The sequence below is a fragment of the Natator depressus genome, chromosome 1, assembly GCF_965152275.1.
Source record: "Natator depressus isolate rNatDep1 chromosome 1, rNatDep2.hap1, whole genome shotgun sequence".
Lineage (NCBI taxonomy): Eukaryota > Metazoa > Chordata > Testudines > Cheloniidae > Natator > Natator depressus.
The window spans coordinates 162377186-162402946 of NC_134234.1; the positions used below are offsets into that span (position 1 = coordinate 162377186).

At 36.8% G+C, this 25761-nt stretch overlaps 1 protein-coding gene across 4 annotated transcripts in view; it reads right to left on the reverse strand.

Annotated features, from left to right (window-relative positions):
- The window catches only part of SON (SON DNA and RNA binding protein), a 62229-nt gene that overhangs the window by 13990 nt on the left and 22478 nt on the right, over nt 1-25761 (reverse strand). For all 4 annotated transcript variants that reach the window (XM_074970511.1, XM_074970510.1, XM_074970506.1 and 1 more), the window contains 4 exons: nt 25190-25330; nt 15959-16141; nt 5394-5504; nt 4434-4550 (listed from right to left, as the gene is read on the reverse strand). In XM_074970511.1, the coding sequence (XP_074826612.1) occupies nt 4434-4550; nt 5394-5504; nt 15959-16141; nt 25190-25330 (552 nt within the window). The remainder of the gene's footprint in view (nt 1-4433; nt 4551-5393; nt 5505-15958; nt 16142-25189; nt 25331-25761) is intronic.

Sequence of the window (25761 nt, forward strand, 5' to 3'; positions counted from 1 at the left end):
GTTTTGTTGGTGGGCTTTTTGTTTTGATTTTAGATTGTACAGAATATAAAGCTTTAGAGTATTTTTGAATGTGTATCTTCTGGAAGTGATGCTGTATCATCCCTTAGAGCTGGAAAGACTTCGGCAAAGATACTGGTTTTCCATTCCACTGGGAAGGTACCGATTACAGTGATTTATGTTGAGAGGAAACTCCCTTGTAAAGAGTCCACCACAAAGGAAGCCTTATCCCCTTCCTCCTAAAAACTGAGCACTGTCACCTCCAGGATTTCTGCTGTTCATAACTGTTGTGCTGGGCCAGAGAGAAAGAAGTCTCTAAAGCCTCAGAGCCAGTCCATTCGGAGGCCTTTGAAAATTAAATCCAGGGACTTGTAATGGATTCAGTACTGGACAGGGAGCCCGCGTAGCATAAGCCACATCAGAACGTCTTGTTAAACCACCTGGCCTTTACTTTCATCCCCAAGCATAGCACAGTGTAGCAGACAAGCCTGAAGGTGGTGAGCATGTGATAACTTGAAAGGCTGCCTCCACTTCTTGTAAGATCAGAGAAGGCCAGACAACTCTCCATTCAAGAGGAGGTGATATCACAAGAGTTTTGTTTCTTTCTTGTCTCCATCTACTGGAGGAGGGAGTTATACTCACTTGTGGTGAGCACAAGGGAATGTGGAAGAAAGGATTTTACCTTTTCAGAATGTCTAGCCCTAAATATAGCTTTATAACAGCCCTGAAAATGCCTTGTTTTACAGAGATAGCACAAATCAACAAAAAAGCCATTACACTGTGCAATGTGTTATAAAAAAGAACCCAGTTAACAAAACACAAACCTAAAAAACACTTGGTTTTGGAAAAAATGTATTTGTTGTACAATACATGTGGTAGAGTTTATTGATCTAGAAGCAACTGGTGGCTTTGGGAAAGTCTAAACAAGAGTAAGCCTCAAAAGAACTTGCTTGACCAAAATATTTTACCTACTTCCCCTCAAATGATATTTTGTACAGCAACATTCTGCTTTGTTTTGTTTTCTTTTGTTGCAAATCATCAGCCTCCAGAGAGAATCTATCCTATTTTTGCTATATGTAACAGGTTAATATTTTCCACATTTGTGAACTGATTACATCATTGATGATAAACAGAAATCCACTTTTCAGAAAAAATAATATTGGTCACAACTGTATCAATGGGATAAAATGGAACCTACAGAATGTTGTTCTTTTGGGAATATTGTTCAACAACCCAATGTCCAAACATTATGAATCAGTCACACTGCTAAAACGAAAGAAAATAAAAATGCCGCTAGTTGGAATGCCACAGTTATTCAATCTGCCATATTAACCATTTTAAGTAAATTAACTTACATGCCACACAAAAATTAATTAAGGTGAAGTTAAGGTTGCAGATACATAGTGGTTTGACTACATACTACCTTCCAAAAATACTAATTAAATTGTTGGAAACCCCAATCTTAGAAACCCAGGAAATGCAGAGTTAAGGTTGCATTTCTCAAACAAGCAACCCCAACTAACTTAGCTCGCCTCATAGATATGCCTATTATCTTCTTTGCATTTAGAGGATCAAAAATGTACACCACACACTGGTTTTATAATCTGTTTCATACATGCCTGTCATACTAAGTGCGATGTCTGCATATGGAGACACACTAACTCTGTCTCTACTGACAGTTTTGATTCTGCCAAGTGCTGCATGCCTCCAGCTCCTTGCAGGGCAGGGCCCTTAGTAAAGACAGCCATGATTGCTTTCAGTATGCTATCTGTAACAGTAATATGTAACATTTCTTTGTGCGTGCTGTGTATAACTGTAAGGACAGCTATAAAGCAGCAGTACCACTACACAGCTACGAATAAGACATTCTACTTTTTGTGGTCACTAACAGAAATTTAACATTTTGGTACGATGGATAACTGAGCATGAGTTTAATTTCTCAGGGCAACACTACAAAAGCAGAGTTAAAGGTCGTTCAGGTGCCTTGCCTGAGAAATGCAACTTGAACTCTGTATTTACTAGTTTGTTCATTTTTTTTTTAAAACTACCGTTCCTGAAAGATAATACGCACTCAAAACACAGTGTGCCTGCTTTGCCTTTTGTGTGAGATTTTCCCATCTCATCCACAGAGCTGAGGTCCACCTTGTAAAGTTCATCAACCCTCTAAGTAAGCTTTGTGAGGTTTGTCAACAGTCCCACAATTCCTGCAAGCTTTAAGAGACTTGTGTGGGCCCCCACAGCCCTTTAGATTGGGTTTGTGATTGTGGTTACCTGTCAACCCCAGAATTTTGGTGGCCATACATGGGGAATGGGGAAGCTGAAAGGAGCAAAGAAGTCAATCTGAGGAACAGCTCAACGATGCAGGAGAAAGCGTGGGGGAAGCACGAGTACCTCCCTGACTTCTCCACCCAATGGATTCTCCTATGGTCTGCCAGAGAAGAGTTCTGCTGCTTCAAATCACAGGATGTCTATTGATTAGAGAAAGGACAGAAGTGCTAGTGTTTCTCCCTGCCTGCTCCTCCTACGTTTGCTACTGAACTCCACATCCCCATCTGAAGCTTTCTCAAGCCAGAGGTCAACTCTCAACATGCAGGGGAGGCTCTAGCAATTTTGCTGCCCCAAGCAGCCACTGCCGAATTGCCGCCGCGGCAGGAAAAGCGGCGGAGCTGCTGCCAAATTGCCGCCACGGGACACAGACTGCCGCCCCATTCTATTTGCCGCCCCAAGAACCTGCTTGGAAAGTTGGTGCCTGGAGCCGGCCCTGTCTACATGTTTCTCCCCACGGAGACATGAATATCTTTTGAGAAGGATGACACGCTCAGAAGCAGCTCAGGAGTACAGGAGAAAAAGGCAGAGGGAAAACACATCTGCCTTCTCCACTCCATGTAGTTTGTTAAAGGACAGTCCTGCAACTGCAAGCCACAGAAGACCATCAGAGAATGTCAAAGAAGGAGAGATGGATGAAAACGAGGGGCTTGGGAAAGAGGAGATCAAAGGGGCATTCTCCTGCCTTGTCTTGGGAATCTCCTGAGGTACGCAGGAAAAGAGAACCCCAGAGAGCCTTAGGAAGGCTTACTGGCCTCTTTCACAAGCCTTTTAGTGGAAAAGTTCTCTTTTTCTCCTTACTCATAAGCCTCTCTGCTGAGTGGTTTTCATTTTGAAGTCTCTCTCTGCCAGGAAAAAGGTAGATACTCTATTTTGCAATCACTGGAGCGGATATTTTGAAGCAACGTTACAAATTCAAAACAACATTTAGTTTATGGAAGTCTTAATTTAAAGTTGGTCCTCAGCCCTAAGTCTCATCAAGATCCCAGAAAATTTTCCATCTAACAAGTATCTCTCTTTCGTTTCTATTGTCTTCCTAAAAACTTGGGGGGGGGGGAGGGGGAGAAGAGGGAAGAGTTCTGAACTCTAGTGAACACTTTCTATTTTTAGAGTGTCATAATTCAAGAACCTCTTGTTCAGTTCATGTCAAATTTCTGCCTAAGCTTCAAACCTAACTTACTAGTTTTGAGAATCCTATTACTTTTTTGTGGATTGTAGAATGAGCAAAATCAGTTTTGTAACAAACTCAGCTACTGCAACCGTTGCCAGAGTGAGCGCTGTTACTCATGATTATTTGCCTGTAAAAATGGAAATCTCATAGATTCCCCAGTTTTATTCACTGAAACAGAACTCGTTCAACATTGATTTTCAAAGACGAAATATAAAATATTAACAAATTTACAAAAACATAAAAATGTATGACACATTTTGCTCAGATGATAGGCTGTTATTTCTCTTATTAACAAATATCTAGGTGCTTGATAATACTAGATCAATAAACCAGCTGCAACCCCTATTTGAGTATTTCAAAATATTTGGCTTGCAGAAATGGTGTTATATAATGCAAACTGAGGCAAGAAAGTAAATGGATGGAACTAATCCAAACAGAACAATTCATCTTGGGACAGAAGTGCTGATCCTGTTCCCATTGAAGTCAATGCCAAAACACCACTGAATTCAATTACATCAGGATCAGGCCCTGACCAGTACATTCCAAACAGATTAGCTTAATTGAGGACCTACCACTGCAACCATACCCAAGATTATGGACGTCATTTCAGCACATCCACAGTAATAGAATGCGTGAACCAATCTATTTCAAATACCAGCCAGACTTTTTTAAAATTTCCATAATGCACCTATCAAGCTCTCTAGGCATCAGAAAACCTGTTCATATGAACACCTTAACGCATAGCTAGATAGATATGCATTGTTATTATGCCTAGATTGAACGCATATAGTAAATTAATTCAGTTAAAGGTATAGCATATTTTCCAAGTACATTGTAGTAGACTGTTAACAACTTTAGTGTGCCATTTTTCGTATCTTCCAATAATTTCAATGTTATTTATCATGTGATATTTGGACATATCTGTCTGCATATCATCTACCTTTCTAATCCAGGCTTGGGGACCACTGTTGGACAACTCATCTGAGGACAAAATCTGTGCTCCAGTACTTCCTGTGAATTGGCCCGGCAGAGAGTTTGACTGCGCCCAGGCATCAATCTACAAGATAAATCAGCATAAAGACAAAATAAAAATCTGCAACTTCTCCCCCCAAATGTAAAGATCCATGCCATTTGTGTTATGAAACAGAACATTTAACACACACACCCCCCCCCCCCGGTTTAATAAAAAATTTAAAAAAATACGAAGTTACTAGACGGCTATAATTTAGAAATATTTTTACTTTAAAATATTTAAACCACAGAGTGACCATGAACAAGTCATCTCCCTATTCTTTACCACCATAGTACAACTATTTTCATCACTTTTGTAAAGTACTTGTTCTGGAGACAAGTACAAAAATTACTACTGTCGCCCCCAACCCCTTTCCCCCATAATTATAATCTTTTTCGGGACTAGGAAAAACTATTTCTGGTCAATTCCTTAATCAGAGATGTGAAACAGAAATATCACCAGGTAAACCATAGTATGCCTTATATATCCAACGCTATGGTATATTTAAAGTACTGTTTTACTATGAAAGATTGTTTTTTAAAATAGCATTCTCTCAAGGACTCCCACTTGAACTCTGCCTAGCTTTTTATACTGTGCTCATCACAATTGTTCTGGGCATGTGTTTACAAATAAAATTCTCATCACCTTTTAACTTCCAGCCATGCAATCTGAAAATCAAGTTAGTTTACTTCCGGTTTATGTATCACCAACAATAAATACTCTGTGGTAAAAATTTAAACTAAAATTTTCAAATGAGTGCCTAAAGTCAGACTCCTAAAATCCGTATCTCGGTATTTATAGAGAAAGTGGCCTGATCTAAAAAGAAGCTTAGCATCATTTTTCACTGACTTCACAAAACTCCGATAAAGAAAAAACAGTGCAACCCACCTGTTCCTGTGCACGATTTAACAAGCACATGGCCTCTAAGTCAAATGTATTTTCTGTAAGCCTCTTCTGAGCCATTGTTCGTTCATTCATTGCCGTAGAGATGTCCACAGTCTAGGAAGAAATACAGCTTATTTATTTTTTTAAAACAGATTGACCATAATAATGTGTTCTTGCTCTAGAAGCATTTATTGTAAAATAAGGAGATATGCTAAAAAGTTGTGTTATGCATCTGAAAGTAGTAAATTGAAATGGAAAACAGATTCAACAAAAAAAATTAATCTGACAACTGCTTGTTAAACACGTATAATCTGACTTTTATAAAATTAATAGAAATTGTGTAGGGATAAAATACAATATAGTGGTATTACTTTTTGCAGTTCTAGCATGTTCATAAATTGGTCATCAATCGTTAGCCTAGTAAGCTTAAATTTTACATTTATTTTCAACAAAGAGAAATAGAGCAAAGGCTCCAGATATATAAAACTGAAAAGTATTTTTAAAAAAATGCTATAAATCTATTTAATATTGTCAAAACTGGAAAGCAGAAATAATTAATTAAAGGTAAACGGTCAGGTCCCACAGAAATGTAAGCAGAATTTCTTTATAAAGAGCAGTTCCTGTTAGGATTCATGTTTTAATACACACTATTATTTCTCCAATGTAATGCAACTTTTCATACTTGTATCACATGCACTTTTATCAACCTGGATTTAGTCCCACTCATCTACTTAAGACCTCTTCTCCTCTCTCAACCACTTTGCTTCTCATTTCTTCAAAAGGATGTACTTATTTCTGCTCATTCACAGACAGCAAGCACCTTTAATTCTTAAACCTGATTCAGGATTCTTCCCCACCAGCTGCAGTAGGACTTCAAAGGATGTGCTGCTCCAGCTAATGCAAATTATTCTGGGCTGTACCTAAAACCCAAAGGCATCCAAAACACACTACTGAACAGAAACAGGGACAAAATTTTAAGAGGGCAGGCCATGTAGATATCAATTTCACAGTGAAGAAGAGTGGTTTGGGACACACTGCTGTTTCCTACCACTTAACCTGAAGCAAAGAGGTGGTAGCAAATGGCTGATCTCACCATATTAAAAAAATCAGTACAAACCAATATCGCATTCCGATACATGAGTCCAAATTCTGGTATTGTCTTGGAAGTTAATTCACTTTGAAAGCATAGAAAAATAAGGTTTATTTAGATTTTGTTCCTCTACATAAACTATTACCAAAGGCAACTATACCAGTAAATGTCCTGAAGATTTTGATAAAGAATTCAGTTTTGGAAAACAATTATTTTTCTCTCAAAAACTGAAAAACTCTGCTGGTATAACAAAACAGTTATACCAGATTGTAGTAGGGAGGGCATTTTTTTCCTGAAGAGTAAAAACAAACAAACATAGTCCAGCCTTGACCGCAGGGGAAGGGTCTAATGACCTCTAGAGGTACCTTCCAGTCCTACACCTCTACGATTCTGTGAAACAAACAAAATATTTCTTCTGCCAAAGATACCACACATCAAGCAGAAAAATTCATGTAAAGTTACTAAAGGGACACAGTCAACTTACATTTGCCTCAAGTTTAAATTTTGTAAAATCAAACTTTTATAAAATTGAAGACCACAAGAATTTTTTTTCTTAACTTCAGTGACATCTGTTTTTACATATTCTCCCTGAAGTGTGAAACCTAGACTGATATACTGAGCACCTAAAATTAAAAATACAATTAACCAAAGTAGAACCAGATTGCTGGCACAGAAAATTATTTAATAATCCCCTCCAAAAACTGACAGGCATTAATGGAAATACAATGCATGCAGTGGGGGCACTAAGGATAAACACATTTGCTTAGAATGCTAATAATTTAAATCTCTCTTTATATCAGGTGAAGGGTAGGATAAAAGTTACAGTGGAACTTCTGAAATCACAGAAAAATTCTGGAAAATAATGTCAGACTAAGGAGTTAAATACAAATACAGAGCAAAAAATAAATTATAAATTTCTATACGCCAATGAAAGAAGCTTAAATGCAAAAACAGATGAACCAGAATGCCTTTTAATAGAAGAGGAATCAGAACTTCTGTCATAGACATTAGTGAGTTCTTGAAACTCTCAGGAAAGAGACATGGGTGAACCAACTGGAATAGCTCCAGGCAAACCTCTGCTCAATGCACATCAGTGGTCAAAAAACAAAAACAAAGTGTTAAGAGGTACAAGTATGGGATAAAAAATAAGAACAGTATAAAGCAATTATATACTTTAGTGGTACACTCTCACTTAGAATACTCTGTTCATTTTGGATCACCATATCTCAAAAGAGAGAGAAACAGAAAGGTCCAGAGACAGGTGATTGGTATGCAGACCTCCAACGAGGGAGATTGAAAAGACTGGGACTGTTTACTTTAGAGAGGAGACATGACAGAAATAATCAATACAATGAATGGTACAGACAAGGTAAACTGGGTGTTCCTATTTAGCCTCTCACATAATATAAGAGGGTATTCAATAAAATTGAAAGGAAATTAATTTAAAACTAATGAATATATACTTTACACAGACACAATTAACTGACAGCTCACTGCCACTGGAAATCATTAAAGCCAAGAATTTAGGAGGATTTGAAAAAAGAGAAATGAGAAAAATGAGAACATCTAGAATTACATAAAACAGGATAACTAAGTTTTATACATGGGAGATAAACCTTCATGTTTAAGGGGAAAAGACGACAACCATTCACTGTCTGGGATTAGGAAGAATCTTTCCATATGGGCAAGTTATTCCATAATTGTGCACGGTGTAGTTTGTTGCACAAACTACCTGTGAAGAATCTGGTACTGGCAAGTCAGATACTGGATTAGATGGACCCGTAAAACAATTCCTGTGTTCTGCAGAGAACTGCAGAACATAAACAAGCAGCATAAACAGTGACAATGTTAATCAAAACAAATTCCAGTAATTATAATCTAAGGTGTTAATAAGTTTGCGTACAACATATACTTTTTTGTGTTGACAGTGCTACTTAAGTTTTGGTGAGTAGAATAATTTTCTCTTGAATCCTGACTACAAGCTAAACATTAATAAACTTTAATGTTAACATTTTATCTTCCTTTCTAAAGCCCCAATCCAGCAATACACTTATGCATGTGAGTACTGCACTCAAGTCAGTAGGACTATTCACACAGTTAAAGGTACATATGCACTTAAGTGCTTTGCTAGATCTGGGCCTATTAGCAGACACCCTACTTAGAAAGAATTTCCCCTCATGATTGGTCACCATATTTGAGACAGTAGTGGCTTGCATTACTCTATGGTAGCTTTGGGTCTCGGAAAATGCTTCAAATAAGGAAAGATACTGTTTTACTTGACTAAACAATAATATCAACTTCAATGTTTTACCCTCTGTAGAACTCTTGCTCTCCATTTGAGTTTCAACACTAATGTTGTCCCCACAGAAATTACGCAAAATCTTGCAGCACTGAGGACTATTTTGGCAGACAGATATGCCAAACTATATTTTGTGGGGATGCTGCTGGATTTTTTGTTACACTGGCTGCAGAGATTATGTTTTTAATTAGTGAGGGGTGTGCAGAATATGAGCTAGGTGCCTCTCAGTTTTACAAATCTACAGCAAATAAGTAAATCAGTAAATAAATGTTCTCATGGAACATTTTCAGACTTTTAGAGTTCACTGCAGAATAAAACTCCCCCCACATGCTTCCTTGGCTAGCTGCCACTAAACTTCCCAGTAGGCTCAGCATCTTTAGTACATAGAGTCTACTCTTCTCTCTCCACCAGCATTCATCTTTTTCAGAGAAATCCTGAAGCTGGGAGAAGGCTAAGGACCATATGTTTTTCTCCCATCTCCAACCATACTGGATAATCACATTAGTTAGATACTTCTGCTAACATGGTCAGCAGCAAACTAGTTGCAGGGGGCAATTTTGACAGCTTATTCTGAAGCTAGGTCAGTAAATTAAAAAATGTCCCACACAAATTAGGCATGATCTTCTGATTCCTGATGCCAGTGTGGACTGATATCTGAATTGTCACCATTAGGTTTCACAGTTGTTAACACAGTGAGACGAATGGGACCAATTCACATTTGTTAGAGCTATTAGTTAAGGTCCAATAATAGTGTACTTGGTACTGCACAATGCAAAGAAGAAAATAAGGTCCTGGCTACAAGAAGTGTATAATCTAACAAACAAATCATTCAGATACAAAATGCACTGGGATGGCCCAGAAGAAGCAAGTGACAGACAGAGCTGCAGAGCTTCATGGCACTGATGGGGGGCAGGGAGAGAGAGAGAGAGAGAGGCATCTTAAATTGGATGATATAGAAAACAGAGTGAAAAGAAATAACCTCAGAATTAAGGGACTGCCTGAAAACGTTGAAAGAGGAAGCCAATATGTAAACACTTCAACTGTGGATTTGTTAAATCTCAGCTCTCTGCAAGGGGTGAAAGTAGAGAGCACATACAGCACTGTTGCCCCCAACTGAGTCTAACAACAGTAACAGACCCAGAGATCTAATTGTGAAATTTCACTATTATCAGACAAAAAACTTAATTAGGAAAAAAGCCAGGGAGCATTCAAAGCTAAGACTCAAATGCCACAAACTGCAATTTTTCCATACTCTCTCTGCCCCAATCTTAAAAAAAGAGGAAAGCACTGGGAGAAATTACAGCAGCACTCAGGCAGGAAGATATTTGCTATAGATGGGGATACCCATTTAAATTCTCTTTCAACTTGCAACACACAGCAAGAGACTTTAAACAAGGGGGGAAAATATACTCATGGAATAGAACTCCAAATCTCAGACACACAAGCAGATACTCCAGAGGTAGAAACCAAGGATAAAATGCTGTTAGAATCCTGACAGATGGTGAAACCGAAAAAAGGAAGATAGGAAAAGAAAAGACAAGAGCCTCTAGAGAACATATTGCAATGGCAGAAGTGAAGCTGAACAGGAGAACACAGATACCTGACGAATAACCTACAAGGGATTTCTTGGGAGTCATCAAGAATGAACTGTTGTAAACTAACTATGTTTATGTTAGAAGGGGAATAGTATGAAATGTGCTTCAACTGGGGTGATCATAACTGTGATAGCTGTGTTCTTTATTTTAAAAAGTAGAGAAAATAAAGGACAAAGGACAATAAGGGGCTGTAGAAAGGGAGGTCCCAGGTATGGTGGAGATCGGAGCAAATAGAGAGGGGATGGGAGGAGACTTCGGCAGGGTTCTATGTAAATCCCCTGTGTAACTCAAATGATCAGATGGCAATCTATCCCTAAACGCAGAATTACCTCCTCTGGATTGAAGAGAAGTAATCCAAGTGTTCATGGAGAGAGTACGAGGATTTAGGATTCAGCAAAGCAATCATTTGGTGGCTGATTTATAAGCTCTGTTGGTATTTTATTTCTGGAATTAAATAAGGCAAATGAGGGGAATTATCACAAGAATGGCTCTTTCTTTTGAAGTAATGTCTTTGAATGTCAAAAGGCTAAATTATGTCATTAAAAGGAAAAAAAGCCCTGAAAGAATTTAAAAACAAAAACTACTCAGATTACTTTCTCTCTCTCTCGAAACTCACTTTCAGGAGGGGAAAATTATGGGCATGCAAGGTAACTGGTTTCAGAAATTTTTTGCTTCAGCCAAAGAAAAAAGAAAAAAAAAAAGTGGGCATAGTATTTGCTAAACATGTATCTCTTCAGATTAATACTCAATTTAAGAAAAAGGAGGGATGGCTTATCTTGTCGAACGGCACAATTGCTGTGTTATTAATAACAATGGGTTTAGTGTATGCTCCCAATTGAAAGCAAAAAAAAATCCCAAAACCTTTTTTAAGGACTTCTTTAAAATACTGCAACACTTTGGGGAAGGGGAAATTATACATGAATCCTTTCTGGGACAGATCTGATAAAAAGAGAAAGGGGATAAGGAAGCAGAACTACACCCAGGGGAAAGACATTACACTGTTATTCGTACACTTATCAGTTATATGTTAGACTAGATTGAATGTTAATCTCTAAATCCTTAATGAAGCTGACAAGATCTGCATATATTGGCACCATTAGGTCAGAATATGCACCAGTGGAAGCAATATTTGATAGCTGGTATGGGTCCCAAACATTAACCTTTTGGAAAATGAACTGCTTGCTTCTTCAAGATGTATAAATAAATGATACAGACAATACAAAAAGAGGCCTTCTTTGGGAAGCACGTAAAGCACTGGTTAGGGGCCAACTGATATGCAGAGCCTCTCAGCTGAAAAAAAGAAAGAGCTCAAGAAACCGCAGAACTAAAACAGGAGATAAAAAGGCTACAAGACCTTCATAAAAAACACAGGTTCCAAAAAAGTGTATGAACAATTAACATATATGTGAAAATTGAATGTGTTGATGACAGATGGCCCTTAGGTATACAAAGCAAATGTTTTCTGAAAAAGGAAATAAAATTGATAGGCTATTGGCTTGAAAGCTAAAAGGGATTCAAGACCAACATATTGTTCCACCAATTAAAAACAATCAGAAAAAAGTATTTCATCAGGGAGTGTAACTATGTGCTACTTTTGCTTTTTATTATAAAACCTTCTTACCTCAGATACTCCAAGCTCTAAAGTTATTCAAAAATATCTGGAAGTAGCAGGCTTGCCAAAGATAAACAAAAATTATAAACTTTAGATAAAGAAATAAAAAGAAAAAATCTGAGTGGCAAAAGCAAGTCATGAAAAGTAGTAAAACTCCAGGATCTGATGGCTTTCCATAAGAATTTTACAAGGTACAGCACAACCCAGTTTATCTGATCTAATTCGAACTGGGGCCAGATCGGATAATTGGGAGAATGGGAAAGTGCGGGACTGCAGCGCCATGTGGCGGCCACAAGAGAGATCGCCCACTTCCGGACTCGTGTGCGCTAGTTGTCTGGTTAATACGGAGAGCCAGGTAACGTAGGGTCGGATAAACGGGGTTCTACTTTATTTAAGGAGGTATTAGTGGGTCCCTTGAAAGGTACCTTCAGTGCTATTTTGTTAGAGGATAAACTTCCACAACCTATTAACGAAGCTACTGTGGTTATTCTCCCTAAAGCTGGAAAAGACCTTACCTTAAGCAGCTCTTATAAGCCCACATCACTGTTGAATCATGACAAAGATTTTAGTAAAAATACTAGTTAACTGATTGCAGTCCATGCTCTCAGCTTATGTAAATCCAGATCAAAGTGGATACATTAAGGATAGACAAATGTCATACATTATTCAGCGAGTTCTTGGGATCATCCACAATACCAGATCACGAAAAGATCCATTTTTTTTAATCATCACTTGATGCAGAGAAGGCCGTTGATAGAACAGAGTGGAGCTTTCCATTTCAAGCCCTGTCCTATAGGGACATTGGCCCCTAGTTCCTTAAATGGAAAAAACTACTCGACACCAGCCCCAAAGCAGCTGTGCGAGTTATTGGGGTTAAATCTCATGTTTGAATTATACAGAGGGACTAGGCAGGGATGTCCATTGTCTCCTTTACTTTTTGCACTGCTCATGGAGCCTTTCACACAACGATGAGGAACAAGGAATCTATCACAGGAATAAAACTTGCAGGAACACATCAGAAAATAGCTTTAAATGCAGATAATGTAATTTTTATATGAACCAAATATTTCCCTAAAATTAGTTTCTAAAAAAAAAAAATCTATGACTTTGGGTTAGATTTGAAGTAAATCCTGCCAAATCCAAAAACCTAGCTATAAATTTGTCCAACTCTGAAAAGCTATTCCTTCAGAAAACATTTGGGTACAAATGGGCAACAAATTCTAGAAGACACCTGGGAATTCAAATCTTAAATAGTCTTGAAGAATTCTATGATTTAAATGTCAAACACAACTTCAGCAAATGGCATGTTGGGGGAAGTATGCAATTTTTTGGTTGGGAAGAACAGCTAGGGTCAAAATTAACATTTTTCCAAGGATACTCTTCTTGTTTCAAAATATTTCTTTGATGATTCCAGATAAAACCCTAGCAGGAATACAGAGGATTTTGTTAAAATGTATACGGAATAAGACCAAAAGAAACTGCAGAAACTTTGTACAAACCCATTAAAACAGGATGGACTAGTTGGTTCCAAATATTCTATGGTACTATCAAGCCAGCCAGCCCAAAGCAGTAGTGGACAGGAGGCGCTTTAACCCATCCAAACACTTTACGGAGCAAGAACATTGTGGTGGTGTGTGCATCGCTAGGCTACCATGGATTAATTTAAAAAAAAAAAAAAATCAAAAAAAATCACACCCTCCAGAAATTTATACACATCCTATAGTAAGGCTACTCTACAGATTTGCGATAGAATTAGATATAGAAGAAGATCTTTTATCTTGCCAAATGATACCCACTGCAAATAATCCAGATATTAACCCAAATTACGAACCAGAGAGCTTTAAAAATTGGGAGAGCCATGGAATATATATGGTTCACCCGCTACTGAGTAAAGAAACGTTTCTAATTTATTTAAAGATCAAAACTAACTTTAACTGGCCCACTCTCCCATGGTAACAGTACTTTCTAGTTAGATATTATATTTCTTTCAACTCTTTAGAAAAAAATGTTTTATACAGAAACCTAACTTTAATAGAAGTGGTGGCATCTGGTCAATTAGGAAACAAATAGGTTATAACTAATTCAATCTTTGCAGACAACTTTCCTAACAAAAAATGTCCATATATGACATGCTAGGAAAAGGACCTGGACAGAAAAATTATACCAGACGAATGATGTTTGATCTGGAAAAGTGTACCAACAACTTCAGTCTGTAGCACAATAAAAGAAAAGAAAATTTATTTAAGATACTGTTTCAATGGTACCTCACACCAGTCAGGTTATACATACATACATACATACATACATACATACACACACACACACACACTTGAATGGGAACAAATGTTGGGAGAAATCATAGTGAAAGAAGAGATTTTATGCATAGATGGTGCACATGCCCAGTCACCACAGAATACTGGGATGCAATCCACCACCAAATATTTTTGGATATTTATTACCAAATGATCCTTTGGTAATCCTCATGTGGCTTCCTAGAGGAAATGATCACACAAAAAGTAATGAAGAATTAATCTCTCATCTGCTAGTAGCTCCTCAGTTATTGATAGACTCTCATTGGAAAAAGAAAAATAGTCCAACTGTAGAGGAATGTCTCAAAAATATGGAAGGCGGTTATTATAGAAAAATTAACACACCAGTTATGTACTCAGCAAAATAGACAGAGGACAAATAGATACTTAGATATTTAGTTACCTTTTATTCAATACTCAGACAAAAGTACATTGACCTGCAAAAACCCCCACCACACCTGTTCAATTTTTTTTTAATATTTACATTTGATAGACATCCTGGTTTGTTAAATATGTGTAATCGGAGATTTTACTCAATTAAATAAAATAACTAAAAACAAAATGTCATAAGTATTGTAATGATGATCACTCTGTAATATGGGAAAGTCCTCCTAAATAGAGATCGGATGTTTATATTCTGGTATAATGTCTCTTTAAACAAAAGCTCGTTGTTGTAATGATTTTTCTTTTGCTCCCGATATTTACATGGCAAGGATTCTAAACCTGTTAATACTTCCTAAATTAATAAATAGTAAAAAACAACTGCATTTCAATGTAATTCTGAACCAGTACTAAAATACATTCAATGAAGCTTTTCACACATAGTCCTTTAATACTGAACTTGTCAAATTTAAAAATATATTAATTCAGTAAGAAACAGCCAGCTAACAGAGTTCTGGCATTAAAAAATAAATGTTACAGGCTTTTGTTTTTAAAAAGAAAAAAACCAACACTTGCAGGTGAAATATTTGTTTTGCCTACTATATTTACAAGAAACACAAAATATTACTTTGACTGAAAATGATTAAATAAAATTTTTACTATTTCACTATTCTATTGTTTCCACTTTGTTTATTTTGTGTATTTGACAGCACCACTTTATACATAGTCAATTTCTCCTTTACATTTTGTGGGTTTTACATAAAAAACAAGAGAAGACAAATATTTAGGAAAATGTGATTGTAAAACTACAGAAATGGGCAGACACAGTCAGATATATATATGTAGTACTGAAAACTACTTTCAAATCATTTTTTTAAATTGATTACATTTCAAGTTGATGTTGATTTAACATTGGTAGGCCATTGGTAACTATTGTTTTAGGTTCTCTGGTTCAGGAAGACTAAGCTTGGAAGGTTTTCTTGGCAATGACAAGGGCTAGAAGCTTTGTTTTTATTTTTAAGTGAAAGATTAAATTTCACAGAAACTAAGAGGTCACCCATGGACAGACGGAAATACCATGGCTGACTATATGCTGCAATAATTAGCACTCATATGAACAGCCTATCTCCAAAAACCAAAATAGGATAGCCGATTTAGTCATTAAAAAGGGCAAATACTACTGATATGAACAATTTCTTTACAAAGATTACAACTAGATCCCAGAGCGAGCAGGTAACAACTTTCTTTTTGTAAAATAAGATGCGTTATTTCCCTTCCCTACCTGTGCAAGAGCTGGTTTGGGGAAAACATCATCTTTGCTTTCTTCTTTGCTTTTCTCAACTGGAACCCATTCTCCATAGACACTGTCAGCTTCCTTTTTCCTGTGTTGAGACCCAGATGAGACAGGGAACTCCTTTGTCAAAGTTACCTGATTTTTTGGTGCTGGTTTTACGATAGGAGTGGTCTTAAAGAAAAAGAAGCATTTTGTGATTAGGAAGTAATAAAGCACAATATGCATACAAGGTCCTATTCCATAGAAACAATTACTGTAGGGGTTTTGTGAACACTGAGTGCTGAACACTGAGTGCCAAACACTATTTCAATTTTCCCTCCTTAACTGGAATTAAAATGAAAACTCTAAAGATACAGTCTCTGAACTAAAATGGGGACTATGTTATTTAAAATGTTGAGACTGGATCCTTGTTTCAAACATATGATGAGTGAAGTGACACCTAAATGGGTAGTTTTTCTTTCAGTTCATAAACAGTGCTAGAATTATTATGGAGTAAAGGTGCTAAATAAATTAAAATGATTATTGCTGATGATGAGAACAATACAGGAAATGCCCAATTCTACAGAGCGAAGAAAATATTGATTGCTCTGTGAAAAACCCAAGATGTGACTTTGGACCCTTCCCCTCCACATTAGAAAATCATGACGTTTCACTAAATAAAAATAAATAAATGCTTCAGCTACATTAATGGAATACTTGTTGTACTCACTCAATTAAAATGATTGCTTTTTAAATCTTCTGGCACATGTACAATTTAAGCATTAAATGTGGGGAAAATGCAGGTAAATAAAGAAACTGAAAACTAAGTAACTCAAAGTACCATTTAACAGCATCATCATATCTTTACTTGGTTCTGGAAGAGAATATATTCCCATTTTGCCATAGAGATGAGACATTTTGCACTTGTGTTTTATTGACATGAAGTATCAAAGTAGAATGCTATATATACTTAGTTATGGAATAAAACATACAAAAACAGAAGACCAAATGTTGTGTGCCCAAGAAACCAAGACCTAGATGCACTGTCAATGCTAGATCCTGCCACGTGACGCTTACACAGAATATACATATATAAAAACAACACAGAGTAAGTGTGCAGGTATCACTGATTTCAACGGTGTACATATATCCAAAATAAAGAGAAGACAGGACAAAAGAACATCTAAAGTACATAAAAAATTAATTTACTATAATTCTACAATTAAATTTATACAAAGTAACAACTGTAAGCCATTGTTTGGAAAGCATGTATATAAAGAACAATTATAATTAATACATCAGAAAGAATGTACCTAGTTTTGACTCCTGAACAGCGCCTTCTCTCTCTTCCAAAAAAAATTCTAAAAACTCATCTATGAATATACTTCTCTCTTCGTTCTAATAATACTTAGCACTAATATAGTGCTTTCTATCTTCAAATAGCTTTACAATATTATTTATTCCTCACAACATTCCTGTGAGGTAGGTAAGATTTAGACCCATTTTCCACTTGGGGAAACAGTCAGAAACATTACCTGACTTGCCTAGGCCACAGAAGGATATCTGTGTCAAAACAAGGATTAGGATTCAGGAGTTCTTAATTCCAAGTCCCATACTCTCAGGTCTCCCCTCTATCTGTGTATTGCAACATATTATTTTTCTGCTTGTGGTTTTACATTATCAGCTCTTAATGGCAGGGGCCGGCTGAGCACCATTCACCTACTGCATATTACTATGTACACTTGTAGTAGTATAGTAACATCATCTTGATCAATTAAATCTTAGGCAAACCTAGCCAAAGAGAAACCTGCTAGAGTTGTACACAGGTGATGGATTGATGTTTTGGAGGGATTATTAACAGACTCCACCTCTAGATGAGAAGGCAGGAAGTGCCCACAAGGTACAGTCCCTCTAAATATCTGATCACACTTGCAAGAGAGAACACATTGCCATAAAGAACTCCCCTCACCCTCTTCCCCTGGTACTGCATATTCCTTCTGGGAGATTTAAATATATAATGAAAACCAAATACTATTATATTAGCAAAAACAAAAGATTAACAGCAATGAAACCATGGGATCTAATTAAACTGAATCAGAGTTCTCAGACAGAATACAATGTACTGTCAAAAAGCTACTCTATCGTCTACAATTAATATATTACCAGAAGCATCTTCAGGTTTACAAAACACATGGCTGACCACCTCACTCTTGGAACAGTTTTTTGTGGATACAGCAAAAATAAAATCCCAGAGTTCCCTGAGCTGTGTTTAAGGTAATAAAATCTCTTCTTGTATTGTAATAATGCTGACATATAATTCAAAAAGATTTTAGTTTGAGAAGATGCGAATTCCAGCATTTCTAAGTTCCTTGCTATTTATAGCAGTCTGTGTTGCAACTGAGGATTTCTGCATACAAAAATAGTACCAGGAAAAAGGGTTTTGTTTGTTTTAAGTGGGATGCCTTTCACTCAGCATGAAGGCAACAGTTCCAGCAGGCAACAAAGATCCTAGAACTTTGGAAGTCTTTTAGAGAAGAAAGACATTCAATAAGCAGTTTTCTCTGGTACACCCAGTCCATTAAACTCTTCCTCTGTCCATCAGTATTATTCTGAAATGCTTTGTTGTCCTGTATAAAACTAATTAAATCTGTATGATCTGAAGAAGCTTTCTTCAAGTCACTCACCCACTGTAGAACTGCCTCCATTTTGCCATAGAACTTTTTCAGCATTTCCCACCCCCCACTCAGTACCTGAAAGAAGTTCCAGAACAGTGTGTAAACGATTATGAAGCAAGTCCAAACACTTAGACATTGCCATTTTGAAATGCCAACACTCAGATTCTAATGAAAATCCTGGGCATAGAAGGTGCTGAAGATTGAGTGTGCCCTTCTTTAGCCTCCTAGTGATGCGGTCAAAAAATCTTCCTTAGATGAAGAAGGCCTGCATTTCAGCATAATCAGGTTTTCTAACACTATATCAAGCCAGAAATAACAAAAAGTCTAAAAAATTCATACGTAGATTCTGTTTAAAGGAGAACAGACTGTTCTCTTACTCCCCAGACCAACAGGGACTGGGAGTGCTGGATAAGTAAAAATCAGTATGGACAACAAATGTGGATCTCCAAACAAGAAAATCAAAAGGAATATCTCTGTCTGGTGTGAATGTCTCAATACAGTATTCTATTTCTGGAAATCATCATAATACAGCAGGTAAGACATCACACAATCATAATAAAAGTGATGGGATATTATACATACATATGCTTTTTGGTGTATAGATAGAAAACCAGATATTTCAACTAAAACAATTCCAATATGTTAACTGATAACCAGGAAATAGACAGAAATGTCACCTGGGATTTCTGAGGACAACCACAAAGACTGGAACGCTCTGTTTAGGTGGTCATCAGAATCCCTTGATGAAAATTTACAGTCTTTGGCCAATTATTTACACACACACACACACACACACACACTGTATGTGCAGGCCGATGGACCCAAAGATACACACACGATGATACATAGATAGTATATAATGTATATGATTCTTTATATAAAATTAAAAGTTGACCTGCAGAGGACTATTAAAATTCAGCAATTTTAGAAGCACGTGCTGAATGTCCCCAGTAAACAAGGATGTGCTTTTGGTAGATTGATTTAAAATGAAGGCAAGTGATGGAGGATGTACTCTGTTCACTGTTCTTCACTCTCACAGTGGACCTCAATCAAAAACTTAGCCCTCCCTTATTAACTATTTTTAAGCCTCTAGTTTCTATACTGAGCAACAATGACAGTATCTTTTGCTCAGCCCTCACATGACCGGTGCTTGGTCCTGATCCTGTGAACACCTAGACACATGAGTAAGAGCTTCTCTATGCAGAGAAGTTATACCAGTAAAAAGTAGGGTATGAATTTAAACCACTGGTTATATTGGTATAACTCCTTCTGTGGACAGACTTATTCTGGACACTCATTTTGGAAGTGATTTAAACTAAGCCAAAAAAAGCCATTCTTACTCCAAAATAAGAGTGTCCAGATGGGGAGTTATACCAGTATAACGATACCGGTTTAAACTACACCTGTATAACTGGTGAAACTTTCCCATGCACAGAAACCCCAAATCCTGTTTACAGGATTGAGGCCTTTATATGTAAAGAAGGCAACCACTACTTCTTCCTCCAACCTCAAAAGAAACTAAGGTGTGTAGTGAGATTATTGAAACTGTCAACAGATTAAGAGTGGCTGAACTCCATGCGAGTTGATTTAAAAACGAATTCATTTAAAGCCAGTCAGTGTGTTCCTACCAATATCTGTAACTCAAAAAAAAAAAAAAACAAAAAAAAAACAAACACCCCACATCACACCATCCTCAAATATGCTGTATTGGAAAACTGTTTAAATAAAAAGGGCTCATCTGTTTTCAGGAGTTTCTAGCTTTAATCAGAACTCCTGAGGACCTGCCAAATCCTTCCATACCTCATCTGCTACAAATATAAAAAAGACAAGGTTACCAGCTGTGGTTAAAAAGAATGAATACACCATTCAGTTCCAAGATCTGGTGAAAAATTTCACCAAGGAGAAAAATGTGTTTTTGTAGAAACAGAACATTTCAACAGTCCCGCCGTTACTGCTCTGTTTGTACTAAAAAAGAAGTGTTATGCCGTTTGTAGGGTCAGAAAATGATAGTGTAATAAAGTGGATGCCACTCATCTGCAGTGTGCAGCTACCTCTTAATAAGCTTATAATACTAGTCTGTGATGGAACTAGTCACTATTTCCACAGACACCTGGTCATGGTAGATAACCTGGCAAAAATAAACCGGAAACACTCTTTAAGACCAGAAAACAAACTTCTTAAGACGGTAGGTGATCTACACAAGTACCACGTTTAATGAGTATTAATCCATATAAAAAAATGTCAATATATTGATTCAGTTTAAATATCTGTTAATTCTAAACTGGCTAAAAATATATTTGATACTGATAAGTGGAGAGTTAGAGGGACTGTAAAACAATCTTGCTTCAGCTGGTGTCCTAATCACCCAGCTTTAAATTTATTTCCAGACAACATACACTATAAATAGAAAAAACTATATTAGTGTAATATTAAGGCAAACAAAAATCAAGAAACATGAAAATTAAGGTTAACCATGCAACCTTGACTCTGCCTCTTTATGCAAATAGCAGGCAATCACATAATTAGGTTATCAGTTGAAACAATACACTTTAGATATATGCACCTAAGATAACGTATTGTCTTGAATTTAAAGAAGAGGCAGGTTAACTTTTATTATCCCAGACTTTTAAGAGCTTAACTATGCCCACCTGGATAGTACTCCAGCTCCTCCATTTCAATAAATTATGTTTTTTTTGCAGTTTAAATTGATCTAAACCTTTAAATCACATTAGGCAGCTAAAATTGATCCACACATTTAGATCACTTCAAGCTTTCTGAAAGGTGTACAAAGCGGGTGAAGGCTAGACAAGAATTGGTAGGGTGCAGATCAAGAAGGAGCACTCAGACTAAACTTTTAAACGAGTTTTGAAAAGCATGCCATTCCTAAGCTGAGAATGCATGCTCTCTGCATTTAAGTGTATACCTCCCCCCAGTGTTATAACAGAAAGCTACTGCATGTGCTCAATATGCATTTTTTAAATGCTCCTAACTTTAGTAGATGAAAATGAAACCAACCAATGTGAATAGTCCTCAGTAATTATACTAGAGCTGTCAATTAACTGCAGTTAACTAACGCGATTAACTCAAAAAAATTAATCATGATTAATCAGTTTTGATCGCACTGTTAAACAATACCAATTGAAATTTATTAAATATTTTGGATGTTTTTCTACATTTTCAAATATATTGATTTCAATTACAACAAAGTATACAAAGTGTACACTGCTCACTTTATATTATTTTTATTACAAATATTTGCACTGCAAAAATGATAAAATAGTATTTTTCAATTCACCTCATACAAGTACCATAGTATAATCTCTTTATCGTGAAAGCGCAACTTACAAATGTAGATTTTTTTTTTTTTTTGGTTACATAACTGCACTGAAAAACAAAACAATGTAAAACTTTAGCGCCTACAAGTCCACTCAGTCCTATTTCTTTTGCAGCCAATCGCTAAGAGAAACAAGTTTGTTTACATTTATAGGAGATAATGTACATTTACAATGTCACCTGAAAGTGAGAACAGATTTTCGCATGGCACTTTTGTAACAGTCATTGCAAGGTATTTAAGTGACAGATATGCTAAACATTTGTATGCCCCTTCATGCTTGGCCACCATTCCAGAGGACATGCTTCCATGCTGATGACGCTTGTTAAAAAAATCATGCGTTAATTAAATTTGTGACTGAACTCCTTGGGGGAGAATTGTATGTCTCCTGCTGTGTGTTTTACCCACATTCTGCCATATATTTCATGTTATAGCAGTCTCAGATGATGACCCAACATGTTGTTCGTTTTAACACCACTTTCACTGTAGATGTGACAAAACTCAAAGAAGGTACCAGTGTGAGATTTCTAAAGATAGCTACAGCACTCAACCCCAGGTTCAAGAATCTGGGCTGCCAAAATCTGAGAGGGATGAGGTGTGGAGCATGCTTTCAGAATTCTTAAAAGAGCAACACTCCGACGTGGAAACTACAGAACCCAAACCACCAAAAGAGAAAATCAACCTTCTGCTGGTGACATCTGACTCAGATGATGAAAATGAACATGCGTTGGTCTGCACTGCTTTGGATCGTTCTCTAGCAGAACCCATCATCAGCATGGACGCATGTCCTCTGGAATGGTGGTTGAAGCACGAAGGGACATATGAATCTTTAGCGCATCTGGCACATAAACATCTTGCAAAGCCGGCTACAACAGTGCCACGCGAATGCCTGTTCTCATTTTCAGGTGACATCGTAAAGAAGAAGCAGACAGCATTATCTCCTGCAAATGTAAAAAAACTTGTTTGTCTGAGCGATTGGCTGAGAAGAAGTAGGACTGAGTGGACTTGTAGGCTCAAGTTTTACATGGTTTTATTTTTGAATGCAGTTATTTTTTGTATATAACCTGCAAGTTCAACTTTCATGATAAATAGATTGCACTACAGCACTTGTATTAGGGGAAATGAAAAATACTATTTCTTTTATCATTTTTACAGTGCAAATACTTATCAAAAATAAAAATAAAGTGAGCACTGTACACTTTGTATTCTGTGTTGTAATAGAAATCAATATATTTAAAAATGTGGAAAACATCCAAAAATATTTATATAAATGGTATTTATTATTATTTAATGCGTGATTAATTGTGGTTAATTTTTTTTAATCACTTGACAGCCCTAAATTATACACATGCCAAGTTTTATATGTCAAACCTCAGTCACAAGTTTTCCACATATTCAAGAATGTTTTAAAGTGGAAAAAATGCCCTATATTTCATTTTCTTTCCACTCACGCAAACCTGAAAGAACAGCTGAAGGTATTTTCTCCAATCTTTCAAAAAATAAAAAAAATCCATTTTTGGGGAGAAGCCAAACAGGGAAGATTTTACACCAAAGGTGAATACTTCAGAACGTTTTGAGCATATGAAAACATGAAACTGTAACAAAAATTTATTTGCATTCTAAACTATAAAGTACTTGCTGCTAGCATAAGAGCTGTATTAAATAAGCAGCATTATGAAAGGCTACATGCTAGTTTTCTGTATATATGTATCTGTCTCTACACAGTTACATTGCCTAATTTATTATTCTGAGCCTTATCTGGGTAACAAATAATACCAGCCTTAAAAACATAATATTTCATTTAATTGTACAGTATTTTATATTCTTCAGGACTTTGATCGCCACACCCTGTGAAGCCTAGTCAGCACTAGGAGCTGAGAGAGATTCAGGCATTCTCAGTAAGGATGAAATTTTCAGAGATTTTGGATGAAATATGAAGAAATCTCTACTGAGCATGTGTGAAGTAAGATTTTTCAAAGTGTTATAACGTGGCCATATTTGGTCAGATTTTCAAGGACATAGCAAGAGGCACATCCCTAATAAAAAGGTCAAATCCCTGTTAAATTTCAAGTCTCTGATTCAAAGCATAGTGGTGCTAAAGCTGTTCAAAAAAACACAACAAAAAAAACCCCAAATAGTTGTTAGAATCTTCTAACATGGGCAAAAAAAGTGTATTTTCCCTAGGTTCATTTTTGGAAACAGCTTTACTATTTTGGTTGAAATTTTCCAGAGAAGAATATTCAGCCTTAGGCAGCCATCTGGCATGAAAAACTTCAGCCCAAATGCTTAAAGTTTGGCAAAGTTATAAGCAACTGAAACCATGATCCTATAATGGGAAGCATCAGGCAACCTCAATAATTTACAGCATTCATTATCAGCCCAGTTTATTCTAAAAAAAAAAAAAAAAAAAAAAAGAGGGCAAATACTGTATTTTGCCTGTATTGCATCTTAAAGATAGGCTCATCTGGGCTGTCTGTCCCCACCCCTACCCCAACATGCCGGGCACCCACTTACAGCTAGGAGTTGAAGACACTGAAATTCACAGGCAAAGCTGTGAGCCCCTGCTGCCAGCCCAAGGCAGCCAGAGCAGGAGCAGCACTGGGGACTGCGCTGCTTTCCTGTAAGCCATAGGTGCTGTTTTCACCCTCCCATCCCCCCCACCCCAGTCGGGAGGGGAACAAGCTTGCCCAGGCTGGGAAAGAAGCTGCCTGCAAGGAAGTGCCTAGCTGCCTCTGGAGCCTGGCGTGGAACGTGAACTGCTGGAGCTGTGTTTTGTTCAGAGTTACGAACATTTTGGAGCCACGGATAACCTCCATTCCCAAGGTGTCCGTAACTCTGAGGTTCTACTATAAATACTGAAAAATTAGCTTTAAAAAACTGTTAGTTAAAGGAAATCAGTTGTTTTTAAATATATTAATTTTAATCAGACAATGTCTCTAGAAAGAAAAACAGTGAGTTTTAATCTAGCACCAAAAGTTTCTCTTAACTTAGCCATGAACTTCACTGGGTTTTGGACCAGATTCTTACTATGGCATTCAAATAGGCATGTTGTTGTTGAAATTTTGTTAACATTCCGTTGCAAATCCATATCAAGATAAAAACTATAATCCTGTAATAAACTAAAATTTCCTCCATTGATAAGGGTCACCGAATTTGTTTTTCCTGTACCTACATAAGTTTGCTAAAATAAAACAAAATTAAAACTTATAATCTATAACTGACAAAAGTACTTACATTTAAGTTGAAAAAAATGGGTTTGGGTTCATTGAGTTTAAAAGGATGATTATAGAAAGGGCGTTCTTCCTCCTCTTCATCAGAATCATGAGGCTTGTTCACGATCACGTCATCTGTGCTTTGTGCAATCTTCTTGCATTTCTACCAAAAAATCAATTCTGAATCAATCTGAACATCTGGACAGAAACATTCCTTATTTCTACAAGAAATAGGACTTTCTGACAAATTCATTGAAATAAATATTTAAAATCAGGAATAAAGGAATTATAAAGGAGGAGTTGATCGTTTGGGGAAATCTTTAAAAAAAAGTCAACTTTGCCATTTTACTTGTACATCGTCTATCTACTGAAGTGTGTCCATCTTGTCTAGATAGGCTTTGAGCTCTACTCTTACATCCATCCAGAGCCCTACTATAATCAAAGGGGGCTGCATGGAGCTATTTGCAGGATCCAGGGCTAAAATTATGAGCTCTTCAAAAGCACAGACTGTCTCTTACTGTGTGCTTGTATCAGCACTAGGACCAGGACAGTGGGGCCCCTCTCCTGATTGGGGCTTTTAGGCACCACAACATA